Genomic DNA, 11,709 nt, shown 5'->3' on the forward strand with positions numbered 1-11,709 from the left:
GTAAGAAGTCTCACTACCTTGAGACTGCCATGCTGTAGAGGTCCCATGTTGACACTCTGGCTGACAGCTCCAGCTGATCCCAGCATTCCAGTCATTCCCATCAAGGTGTCAGGTATGTGAGTGAAGCTCTCCAGACCACGCCATGTGCCTGCTGAATATCACTAAGTGACTAGCCCATGCCACTGGGGTAAAAGAATCACCCAGCTGAGCCCTATCCAAATTTCTGTCCCAGAAAATTGTGAGCTGTAAGAAAATGGTTATTTAACAAAATGCAAACAAACAATGAGCTTGGTTCTCTCATTCTTGTTTTATAGATGAGGCACGGAGAGGTTACTTTGTGCCACACACTATACGAGGCATTGAAGATGCAATTACCAACAAAACAGATATAGGCTTCTGCTTCGGCAGAGCTCACAGACTTCCTCGGAAGTCAGAAAATAAACTAATCTTTAAAGTTTCATGGAAGTCATAATGGGCGATGTAAAACTTGCTGTGGGAGCTCCTAGTTAGGGCCCCAACCCGATTCTAAGTGGTTAAGAGAGGGCTTCTTGTGCAAATGACCTTTCAGCTGAGATCAGAATGATAAGTAAGAGTTAGCCAGTGAAGATTGGTGAGGAAGTGTCTCAGGCAGAGGGAAAAAAATATATGCAAAGGACCAGAGACCTCAGTGCATTTTAGGAATCTGAGGAATTAGTGAATGGTGAGACTATGGAGTTTGTGGTAAGGAGCATGAAAAGGCTAGGCTCAAGGGAGAAAGTCTCTGTAAACCATACTGTAAATTTTGGACTTGACTCTGAGGACAATGAGAAGCCTTTGAAATGTTAAGTCAGAGACATGGCAAGGCATTTTTGTGCTTTAGGAAGGTCACTCTGGCTGCTGTGCCAGGAATGGACTGGAGGTGAGGAGAACCATAGGCAAGGAGACTAGTTAGGAGGCTATATCATCCAGACTAAGGAAGATGATAGTTGTAGAGATTAAAGGAAGTAGGTAGATTGAAAAGATTTAGTAATCAGCTAAATAGGAGTGGTAATAAAGCAGCAGAAATTAAGGTTGGCTGCCAGTTTCTTTCTTTTTTTTTTTTAAGATTTTATTTATTTGTTTTGACTGAGAGGGATAGCAAGAAGGGGAACACAAGCAGGGGGAGTAGGAGAGGGAGAAGCAAGCTTCCTGTGGAGCAGGGAGCCCGACGTGGGGCTCGATCCCAGGACCCTGGGACCATGACCCGAGACGAAGGCAGATGCCTAACGAGTGAGCCACCCAGGCACCCCTGGCTGCCAGGTTTCTGGCATGCACAATTGGGTATACCCTGTATGTGCTCCAACAGATGATAGTATTTTCCTATCATAGTGATTATCACACTGTATTTTGTTATGAGAGGGCAGGGGCCATATTTGTCCTCTTAATCAACAATGCCTAGCACACGGTTCCCGCCTGGCACATATGGTAGCAAGCATTCAATAAATATTTATTGAACTTAAATTTAACTGAATAGTGGTACTGGAGGAGAAACAGGTTTGTGGGGGAGGCTGACAAGTTCAGTTTAGAACATACTGTGTTTGGGGCGCCTGGGTGGCTCAGTCGTTAAGCGTCTGCCTTCAGCTCAGGTCATGATCCCAGGGTCCTGGGATCGAGCCCCACATCGGGCTCCCAGATCCGCGGGAAGCCTGCTTCTCCCCCTCTCACTCTCCCTGCTTGTGTTCCCTCTCTCGCTGTGTCTCTTCTGTCAAATAAACAAAATCTTAAAAAAAAAAAAAAAAAAGAACATACTGTGTTTGTGCTACTTTGGGCGTTGTGAAATATCCAAGTGCTTTTCAGTGGACAGTGGATTAAACTGGAGCTCCAGAGAAAGATCTGGACTGGAGATAGGGTACTCAACAGCATATGGAGGCCATTTAAGCTGGGGAGAAAATAAGACTACATAGAGTGTATAGAGTTCAAAGGGCACAAGATCTCTGACAGACCTCTGGGGTTTAAGGAACAAGCAAAGTCCTTATGCAACAGAGAAGGGACTGCTTTAAGAAGGTAAGAACACCAGCAGTGTTTGTAGAAGGAGAGAACAGTCAATTGTGTTGGCTGCTGCTGCTGAAATGTCAAGCAGCATAAGGCCTGCAAAGTACCCCTGTAAAGTCAGGGGTGACCCTAGGGAGGAGGGATCTTGCAGAGGTGAGGGAGTGAGGGGAGAGGAAATGGAGACCCCTATATGTAGGCAACTCTTTCAATAAGTTTGACTGTAAAGAGGAAAAGAGGGGGATAGGGTGGTAACCGAGGAGTATAGTAAAGGGAGATTTGGCTAAAGATGACTGAGACTTGAATATGTTTAAAAGCTAAAGGGAAGGAGGCTATAAAGAAGGAGAGGATAGGGCGCCTGGGTGGCTCAGTTGGTTAAGCGACTGCCTTCGGCTCAGGTCATGATCCTGGAGTCCCGGGATCGAGTCCCGCATCGGGCTCCCTGCTCAGCAGTGAGTCGGCTTCTCCCTCGGACCCTCCCTCCTCTCATGCTCTCTCTCTCTCTCATTCTCTCTCTCAAATAAATAAATAAAAAAAAAAAAAAAAAGGAGAGGATAAAATGCAGGAGAGTTGGCAGAGAAGGCCGAAGAGGAGATGTGAGCACTTAGCAAACACCAGATGGATGAATGAATGATGAATGAATGGGATGAAGTTGGGGACTACTGTGGAGGTGGGAGGGAATAGTTAAGGGGTAGGGTCCTCCACATGTTGAATGAAAGTGGAGCCCACTGAGGAGGAAGATCACTGAGGCCAAATCCCAGGACTGGGAATCCGCCCTCAGAGCACGTGTCAGGGGAGGAGCGCTGGCTCTTGGATGTCACCAAGGGGGAGGGGCAGTCCCTAGCCTACCTCTCCAAAGCCAGACCCAGAGCCTCCCGTCGTGCAGTGGGGAAACTGAGAGAAGGATAAAACAAGAGTGGTTAGGTAAGGAGGAAGCATCAGTCAGTGTGTGTTTTAAAGCCCTGGGAATAGACAGGGGAATTCAGTTCCCATCTTCCACCAAGGAAAAGCCGTCAGTCCCCCATCCACCCCCATATGCTGTCATAGCACCCTGTAATACTTGTCCAGAGTCCTTGATTCAATTGTAATTAATAGATGTATTGTGTCATTAGTTAAGATCTGTCCTTAAGCTCCACGAGGGCTGTGTCTATCTCCTTCCCCTCTCTTATCCCCAGGGCCTAACACTGTTCCTTTCACACAGGAGGTGCTCAGCCAATCCCTGTTAAGAGCATGAATGAAGGAACCCGCACACTGACGTAGGACTCTGCCCCAGAGACTATGTACAGAGTATTGTTTCAAGGCCTCTCAGCTCCCCAAACACATCCTGGATTGAGAGGATGGTGGTATTTCCCCTCTTCCTCTAACTTGGAACCCCTTTGTGTTTCTCCCAGACACTTTCTCTTTCTACTTTGGTCTTACTATTTCTCTGGCTCTGGTTTCTCTGTCTCTGTGTTTCCCAGAGTCTGCACAGGAAGCACGCAGCTCTAGGTCTGAGGCTATTGGTAACGGAAACATTGGTGCCTGTATATATTTCATAAAGGTCACAAACTTTATCTGTGTCATTAATTCCTGTCTCTTTGCCTGTGTTCTGTCTCAGACCTGATTCTCTCTCTTCATCCTCCTGTGTCCAGCTCAAAAGTCCTACCACCACCCAAGACCCGCTCCTCCTGCCCGTGGATTTTCTGATGGGCCCCAGAAGGTACTTGGAGGAAAATCACCGGGCCAGCCTCTCTCCCCTGATTTCCTGCCCTGCTGGCCTCATAGCTCTGCTGACCACATCCTCTCTCACCTTACTTATATACTTCCTTACCAGTCACGTCGCCCAGGAGTTCTCAGTCCCCTTAACCTGTAGATGACCCCCACCCAGGCTCTCCGCCTTACCCTCTGCTCTCATTCTGAGGTTCCTCTCCTTATGTTTCTCCCTATCTCCCTACGCTGTTCTTAAAACCATGTCTCTCTGCTTGGAAGCAGCCAGTCGCGTCCTTTGCTGGATCTCCAACACCCCTTTTTCCCACAGGTGACGGTACTGACTACAATGCTGTCAGGCCGGTGGTGGTCAAGTACCCGGGGGAGCCTTGGGCTGGGGCCCCAAAGCCCTTCTCGGGGATCCCAGCTCTGTGCCCTCTATGCCTTCACTTACACTGGGACAGATGGCCGGCAAGTGTCCCTGGCCGAAGGGGACAGGTTTCTACTGCTTCGAAAGACCAACTCAGACTGGTGGCTGGCAAGGCGCCTGGGAGCACCCCCCACTTCTCGACCCATCTTTGTCCCAGCTGCCTACATGACAGAGGAATCTATCCCTTCCCAGAGCCCAACCATCAACACCCCCAGCCAATCCCTCTGGACACCTGGTGAGTACTCCCTTCACCTTCCTACCTCCCCTCCCTGGCTTCTAGGAATTATTGGAAGGATCTTTCTCCCTCAAAGCGCCTGCTGACCCCCTTCTCTTATTTCCCTCTGATCAGCCTACTCGTCATCCCCATCACAGTGTCCCCATTGCCTCTCCTCCTACTTTTATGCTTTCTAGGTCTCATGTACTTTCCCACAACCTCCCCTGCTCTTGTCTTCCTTGTGAGTCCCCAGGATGAGGGATCCAGCCAAGATCACCCCTCTGAGCGCCTGCCCCCACTCTTCCCGTTTCTCTGTTTCCAGGGCCAAAGTTGTTTCATGGCTCCATGGAGGAGTTGCACCTGTCCCAGGAACCCCCAGGCAGGACCCAGACCACCTCTAAGCAGCCTCCTCCTCTTCCCCCCAAAATGTGTAGAAGCGTCAGTGTTACCAATCTGAGGCCTACCGTCCTGAAACCCTTCCAGGAAAGAACAAGTGGCAGATCCTTCTCTCAGGAAGACTTACTGCCAGAGGCCAGTGCCAACGCGGTGAGTCATAGCCCTTCTGAGCGGAGTAAAGAGTAAACGGTTATTTACCGCTGGGCGCTGTTCTAGGCACAATGGCAAATCAGGTGGACAGAATCTCTGCCCTCAAGGGATTCCCATGGGGGTGACAAACACAGAAACAAGTAACTGTTGGTACTGGTAAGTGCTACCTAGAAGCATAAATGTAGAGAGTGATGGAGATAATCTGGGAAGGCATCTCCCAGGAAATGACATGTAGTTGATCCGAATGAGGAGAAGGGAGAAATAGCCGGGAACCAAACTAGGAAATGAGAAGGAATTCTAGCTGAGGGATAGCAAGTAGCAAGGATCCTGAGGATACAAGGAACCTGGCAGATGACAGAGGGACTGAGAAAAAGCCAAGGAGCTATGTTTTTCTTTCTTCCTCCTGACTCCTGGCCCAGGGCAGGGTTTTTTCCTGTGTCCCATCTTACCGGCTCAGGTCACCAGCAAGTCCCACTTAGAGATGTAACTCCCTTGCTCCTCTTGAAGACTCAGCTCCTCCCCTCTCTCTTACTTGCTGGTGGATTAAAATGGCCCCTCCTCTTTCATAGTCCCTTAGTAGGGGTCCCTGACCCCTCTCCCTCTCATCCCTTTCACTCTGGAGAATGTGAGGGTAGGGCACTCCCCTCAACCACCCCCCCACCCCCACACACAAAAAGCCGGTTCCCCTTTCCTGAGGCCCTGGGGTAGGGGCGGGGTGGGGGAGGAGGGAAGTTGGCAACAGGAAGTGAGGAGGAGAAAAGCAAAGAAGACTGAGGGAGGGAGTAAAAAAAAAGAAATCCACCCAGCTGGGGACTGGGGTTTCTTCCCCAGTACCTGGGTCACCCCAGCCAGGAGCTGGGGGTGAGAAAACAGTGGGGGAGAGAGGAGGAGGTGGTTAGGTGGAGAGAAGACTGGGGAGGGACACAGGCAGGATAACTACCTTTTTCTTCTCCCTTTCCTGGCAGGCAAGACCCCAGCCCCTCATGTCAGAGCACCCCGTGTACTGCAACCTAGTGGACCTCCGCCGCTGTCCCCGGTCTCCTCCCCCAAGCCCTGCGTGCCCCCCACTGCAGAGGCTGGACTCCTGGGAGCAGCACTTGGACCCTAACTCCGGACGCTGCTTCTACATAAATTCGCTGACTGGCTGCAAGTCCTGGAAGCCCCCGCGCCACACTCGCGTGCGGGAGATGGTGAGACTTTCCCTCCTGCCTCTTCCTGTGTCCCCTCCACCTCCTCCTTTCCCCTACTGAACCCCAAAGTGGCGTGCTTTCTCTCAGGGGCTGCCATCAGAAAATTGTTGAGAAGGGTGTTGAGAGCGGGTTGAGGTGGCATCTGGCCGTAGCTTTACTCCTCACCCACCCCACCCCCCAGAACCCTGGCTCCATGGAGGGGACGCAGACCCCGAATAGGGACAGTGGTGTCCTGCAACCTCAGGCAAAGGGCTCAGAGTCTGATACGGCGACCCTGGAACTGCTGGACCCCCAGGTGAGAGCCCCTCCCTCCTGATCACATGCAGGAAAAGCCATCTTTTTACTACACTCTTTTATGCAAGACGTTCATCTGTAACCCATCACACCCCCTGCCTCTCACCCACATCCGCACCCCTCTTCCCCCTATAGCCGGGACTCCGAAGTTGGTTTCCTCCACCTGTTTCTCTGATCCCCTCCCTCCCAGGGTTCACCCTACCTCGGCCAGCGCACCTCCCAGCTCCACCCCTCAGACCAGCCTTTAGCCTTGCAGCCTTCTCGATCTCTGCCGCAGGTCCTGGACGACCCCCATGTAAGTCACCCACTTCCTTGTGCAGGCCAAGATCCTCACTCCCCCACCCCCCAATTCCTGCTCCTTTAGAAACATCTTCCTCTTTCTGAGTGTTCTCTGGGTATCCTCTCTTACGCAGGCTCCGCCACCCGCCCAACCATAAAGGACCTCACTCCTGGGACACCACCCCCTCTTGGGAAAGCCGTGGGGGCTGTGGGGGGCGTTGGGTGGCTTACTAATACCCCTCGCTCCACTCCCCAGGAGGTGGAAAAGTCGGGCCTGCTCAACGTGACCAAGATCGCCCTGGGGGGGGCGGAAGCTCAGGTGACAGGACCCGGGAATACCGCAGGGGCCTGGGCGGCTGGATTCCCTGGAGCCAAGCGCGGGGAGAGCGCCCTCCCCACGTGGTTCTACCTGACCTCTGCCCTACTACCACTGCCCCCTCCGCCCCTGCAGGAAGAACTGGAACCCCTCTTGGGTGGTGTTAGCAGGTAACAGCTTGATGTTCTACCGGGAGCCACCGCCCGCCGCGCCCTCCTCAATCTGGGTGAGTGTGAGGGAGGGGAGGAGGGGGCGTGCAGGAAAGGGTTGGGGCCCGATTTCTACGGCCTCGGGCCAGCTGTGGGGCGGAGGTGGGAGAGGGGGGAGTAGAGGAAGAAGCACAGCTTCCCGTGTCCTCGGAGTCCCCCGGGTGAGAGGGAGGCAACGAGGGGAACAGGGCCTCAGTTTCTCCCAATTGCCAGGGACCAGCGGGTAGCCGACCTGAAAGCAGCGTGGACCTGCGCGGAGCCGCCCTGGCCCATGGCCGCCACCTGTCCAGCCGCCGCAACGTCCTGCACGTGAGTGCGTCCTGCGCGTACCCAAAGCTCCACCCGACCCGAAGGTGCGCCCCGGGTTTCCCCGCATCGGTCTTCCGCTCAGCCTCCCAGCTTTTTGTGCTCCCTCCCGCTGACTCAAGCAAGCCCTTTCTCCGCTGGTCCCTCAGATCCGCACCGTCCCTGGCCACGAATTCCTGCTGCAATCAGACCAGGAGACCGAATTGCGAGCCTGGCACCGCGCGCTGCGGGCGGTCATCGAACGCCTGGTGAGATGGGTGGGAGATGGTGGGGCAGAGTCCGGGGAGAGGCTCTGCCCGGGTGGGACAGAGGGAGTGGGGAAGGAACAGTAGGATTCGGGGGTGGTAGGGGGCAGGGTGGTCTCAGTGTAGGGCCCTGGGGTGGGGCTGGGACGTGGGACCCCAGCAGCCAGCTAGGGCCTCCTTGCGTCGAGCGGGGGGGTGCAGATTTCTCTCTCCTTTCTTCCAACCTCCGACTCGGCCCACCTCGCCCTTCCGGGTCTAGGATCGAGAGAACCCCCTGGAACTGCGTCAGTCAGGTTCAGGGCCGGCAGAGCTGGAGGAGCTGAGCTGCGGGGAGGACGACGAAGAGGAGTCGGAGCCGGTGTCCAAGCCACTGTTGCGGATCAGCTACCGCCGGAGCTCCAGTGAGGGGCGGGCCTCGGGTGGGCGGGCCCGGGGGCGCGTGTCCCGGCTCGGTCGTCTCCTTCCCCGCGGCGGTCTCGCGCCCTCATTCCACCTGCTCCTACAGGTCGGTGTCCCGAAGGAACGGAGCAGAACCGCGTACGGAACAAACTAAAGCGGCTTATCGCCAAGAGACCACCCTTGCAAAGCCTGCAGGAGCGTGGGCTGCTCCGAGGTGAGGTGGGCTGGGCCAGGGGCACCCTTCTCCTCCGTACCTGCTGTAGTATTTCTGCAAGCACTTTTATATTCCTCATCTGGTCATCAGCCCACTTCGTGGATGAGAAAATTTCAGTGAGACTCACAGTAGAATGTCCCAGAACTAGATCAGCGGTCTTCTGCTCCTCTACTGCTTAATTTTGGGGAAGGAAGTGTGCACCTCTTTGCCGGGGGGGGGGGGGGGGGGGCGGATTTGCTCGAAAAGGCAGCCAAAGAGGGCCAGCCCAACTTTGGGATGAAAACCTGTGCTAAGAGCTTCCATGGGTGACGCTCCCACTGGCCTTCCACCTCACTCTGTGCCTCTCCAGACCAGGTGTTCGGCTGCCAGCTGGAATCACTGTGCCAGAGGGAAGGGGACACCGTGCCCAGCTTTGTGCGGCTCTGCATTGCTGCTGTGGATAAGAGAGGTCACTTTTCCAGAGACCCCACAACCTCCCCTTCCAACCAGCCAAGGCCTAGAATTCCCCACCTCCCCCACCCTAGTCTTCCTTCTGCCTTATTCCTCTCCACCTTTGCATCTCTCACCAGTCCTCACCTTACACAGGTTACAGCAGGAATCCTTATTTAATTTAGAGCAGGAGGGGCGCCTGGGTGGCTCAGATGGTTAAGCATCTGCCTTCGGCTCAGGTCATGATCCCAGAGTCCTGGGATCGAGTCCCACATCGGGCTCCCTGCTCCTTGGGAGCCTGCTTCTCCCTCTGCCTCTCTCTCTCTCTCTCTGTCTCTCATGAATAAATAAATAAATAAATCTTAAAAAAAAAAATTTAGAGCAGGAATCCTTATTTGCTCCCTGCCTCATCTCCCAGGTCTGGATGTGGATGGCATTTACCGGGTGAGTGGGAATCTGGCGGTGGTCCAAAAACTTCGCTTCCTGGTGGACAGAGGTAAGAAGGCTTGTGGGCATGTGGTGGTACTACGAATTTCATGCCTCGGAACCACAGGCAGTTTCTCAGGGAGCTGGCAGAACGGGGAGGTCTGGCTAGAACTGCATGGCTTAGCTCTTGATCTTTTATCCATGTTGCAGAGCGGGCGGTCACCTCCGATGGGAGGTACGTGTTCCCACAACAGCCAGGACAAGGTACTTACGTGGAAGGCCCCTCAGACCCTTAAAATATCTGACATCCTCCCTACTCCTTCTGGATCCCTGTGTCCTGCCCCTGGGTGGGTTGTCCCCCTCCCCACCTCTGCTGCCTTGCCCCCCTGTGGATCTCCTAGGTATTTCTGTGGTCTGCCTTAACTGGATCTTCTCCCAAACTCCTGACCTCTCAGTTTCTGGATCTCTCTGGCCCTTCATGAGCCCTGAGCCTCTCTGTACCTCCTTCTCCTCCCAGAAGGCCGATTAGATTTGGACAGTGCTGAGTGGGATGATATTCACGTGGTCACTGGAGCCCTGAAGCTTTTTCTCAGGGAGCTACCCCAGCCTCTGGTGCCCCCATTGCTGCTGCCCCATTTTCGTGCTGCCCTTGGTAAGGGATGAGAACTTTGGGCAATACCCTTGATATGGGGGTGGGGCGTGAAGGGTAAAGAATAGTTTCCCTTACACCCTTCTATTCCAAACTGAGCACAGAGATGGGAAACAACTTTCAACTCCTGTGCCAACTCCAGTTATTATTTGTGTGTGTGTGTGAATGTTTAGAAGGCTGACTTAAAAAGAATTCTAAAGCCGCAGTTGGCGGGGGCGGGGGGGGGGGCTCCTGGCTGGCTCAATCGGTAAAACATTTGACTCTCGATCTCAGGGTTATGACTTTCAGCCTCACGTTGGGTGTAGAGATTACTTAAAAATAAAATCTTTTTTTTTAAAGTTTGTGACAATTAAAGATTTTATTTATGTTTTAACAGAGAGAGAGACAGCGAGAGAGAGAACACAAGCAGGGGGAGTAGGAGAGGGAGAAGCAGGCTTCTCACTGAGCAGGGAGCCCGATGTGGGGCTCGATCCCAGGACCCTGGGATCATAACCTGAGCTGAAGGCAGACACTTAACGACTGAGCCACCCAGGCACCCCTTAAAAATAAAATCTTAAAAAAATAATAATAATAAAGCTGCAGTTAGGCTCAGCGGAAAAGAAAGCTGTGGTAGATTAATGGTGTCTTCCATGGGCGTGGGAAAGAGTAGCAAGTTTACCCACCCTTCCCTAGCACCTTCCAGAGCCTCACCCCCCACCCCGTACCCTTCCCTTCACTTTTTCTCTCTAGCAGTCTCCGAATCAGAGCAGCGCCTCTCTCAAATACGAGAATTAATAGGCTCGATGCCCAAGCCCAACCGTGACACTCTGCGGTACCTCCTGGAACATTTATGCAGGTCAGGACGACTGAACATTTCTGTGTATGCGGAGGGAGGGTGGAATGGAGCATGCAGCGGGGACTGTGTTCAGAACCAGTGAAGGTAGGGGACACCTAGGTTTCTCACCTGTTTAGTGGGCAGATGGAGGAAACAGGCAACCTCTGGGCAGGTCATGAAGTGGGGAAATGGGGATCAAGAGATGCCCTGGGATGCTGTGAGAGAAATGAGGGCCATTTCACCGCTCCCTTCCCCTGGTCTCTTTGTCTCCTGTTGGGACCCTGCTCATGGCTTCCGTGGCTGAGCTGGGCCTGGGCGGTGGCTTCTGAGAGAGGATAGCCATTTGAATTAGAGTCGCCTAATCTGTGAAAAAAAGAGGACTCTAGGGGCAGTCTCTGAAGCTGGAAAGAGGCAGGCATCTCCTGGGTTGTATTTTCCAACTTGTACCCTGAAGGTGTCTCTACTGGTCCCATCTTCATGCACCTTGCGGCTCTCTGCTTGGTTGCCTTCAGCCACCAACCACATGGAGGGGTCCCAAAGTGAACTCTTTGCTGTTCATCCCTTTGAAGGGTTTGATTTATTTGAAGTGGGGAAGCTGCTGCATTATAGCCCCTTCTCTCGATCTTTGCCCACAGGGTGATAGCACACTCAGATAAGAACCGCATGACCCCCCACAACCTGGGAATTGTGTTTGGGCCAACCCTGTTTCGGCCAGAGCAGGAGACATCTGACCCAGCTGCCCATGCTCTCTACCCTGGGCAGCTAGTCCAACTCATGCTCACTGACTTCACCAGCCTTTTCCCCTGACTGGGGCAAGGAAGAAGACAAAAACATGTTTCCACTGATCTCTGTTGGCTACCCTTTGGTGGTGGAGGGGATAGTGGATGTTCTGTTTTGAGGACATCCCATTAAATCCTGTGTCTCCCAGATGACTGTCTTTGTGAGTCTGACCTGAGGGGTTGGGATGGGTGGGGGAGCCTCCCAAAAAAGGGAAGTGGGTGGATTAACCTCTACTTCTCTTCTTGTTCCCTGTCATCACCCCCCCCCAAGATAGGA

General features: G+C 53.4%; 1 protein-coding gene across 1 annotated transcript; it reads left to right on the top strand.

The window, feature by feature from the left end:
• Nucleotides 1-4,027: 4,027 nt before the first annotated feature.
• On the top strand, nucleotides 4,028-11,580 carry ARHGAP9 (Rho GTPase activating protein 9). Its single transcript, XM_073900785.1, has 17 exons — nucleotides 4,028-4,358; nucleotides 4,660-4,883; nucleotides 5,849-6,073; nucleotides 6,255-6,368; nucleotides 6,558-6,662; nucleotides 6,903-6,952; nucleotides 7,086-7,188; nucleotides 7,385-7,480; nucleotides 7,627-7,725; nucleotides 7,982-8,123; nucleotides 8,228-8,335; nucleotides 8,685-8,783; nucleotides 9,183-9,260; nucleotides 9,401-9,454; nucleotides 9,708-9,842; nucleotides 10,569-10,674; nucleotides 11,289-11,580. The coding sequence occupies exons 1-17, from the start codon at nucleotides 4,043-4,045 to the stop codon at nucleotides 11,458-11,460; spliced, it is 2,226 nt and encodes a 741-aa protein (XP_073756886.1). The 5' UTR covers nucleotides 4,028-4,042; the 3' UTR covers nucleotides 11,461-11,580.
• The last annotated feature ends 129 nt before the right edge of the window (nucleotides 11,581-11,709 follow it).

This window comes from Callorhinus ursinus, unplaced genomic scaffold (assembly GCF_003265705.2).
Source record: "Callorhinus ursinus isolate GAN/ISIS: 27379988/994484 unplaced genomic scaffold, GSC_fseal_2.0 scaffold14, whole genome shotgun sequence".
NCBI lineage: Eukaryota > Metazoa > Chordata > Mammalia > Carnivora > Otariidae > Callorhinus > Callorhinus ursinus.

Bases quoted from the DNA above. Each gene is read 5' to 3' on its own strand.
- ARHGAP9 (XM_073900785.1), top strand. From the start codon at position 4,043: ATGCTGTCAGGCCGGTGGTGGTCAAGTACCCGGGGGAGCCTTGGGCTG. The intron at 6,663-6,902 runs GTAAGTCACCCA...TCCACTCCCCAG, and splicing joins AGGTCCTGGACGACCCCCAT to GAGGTGGAAAAGTCGGGCCT. The intron at 10,675-11,288 runs GTCAGGACGACT...CTTTGCCCACAG, and splicing joins CTCCTGGAACATTTATGCAG to GGTGATAGCACACTCAGATA.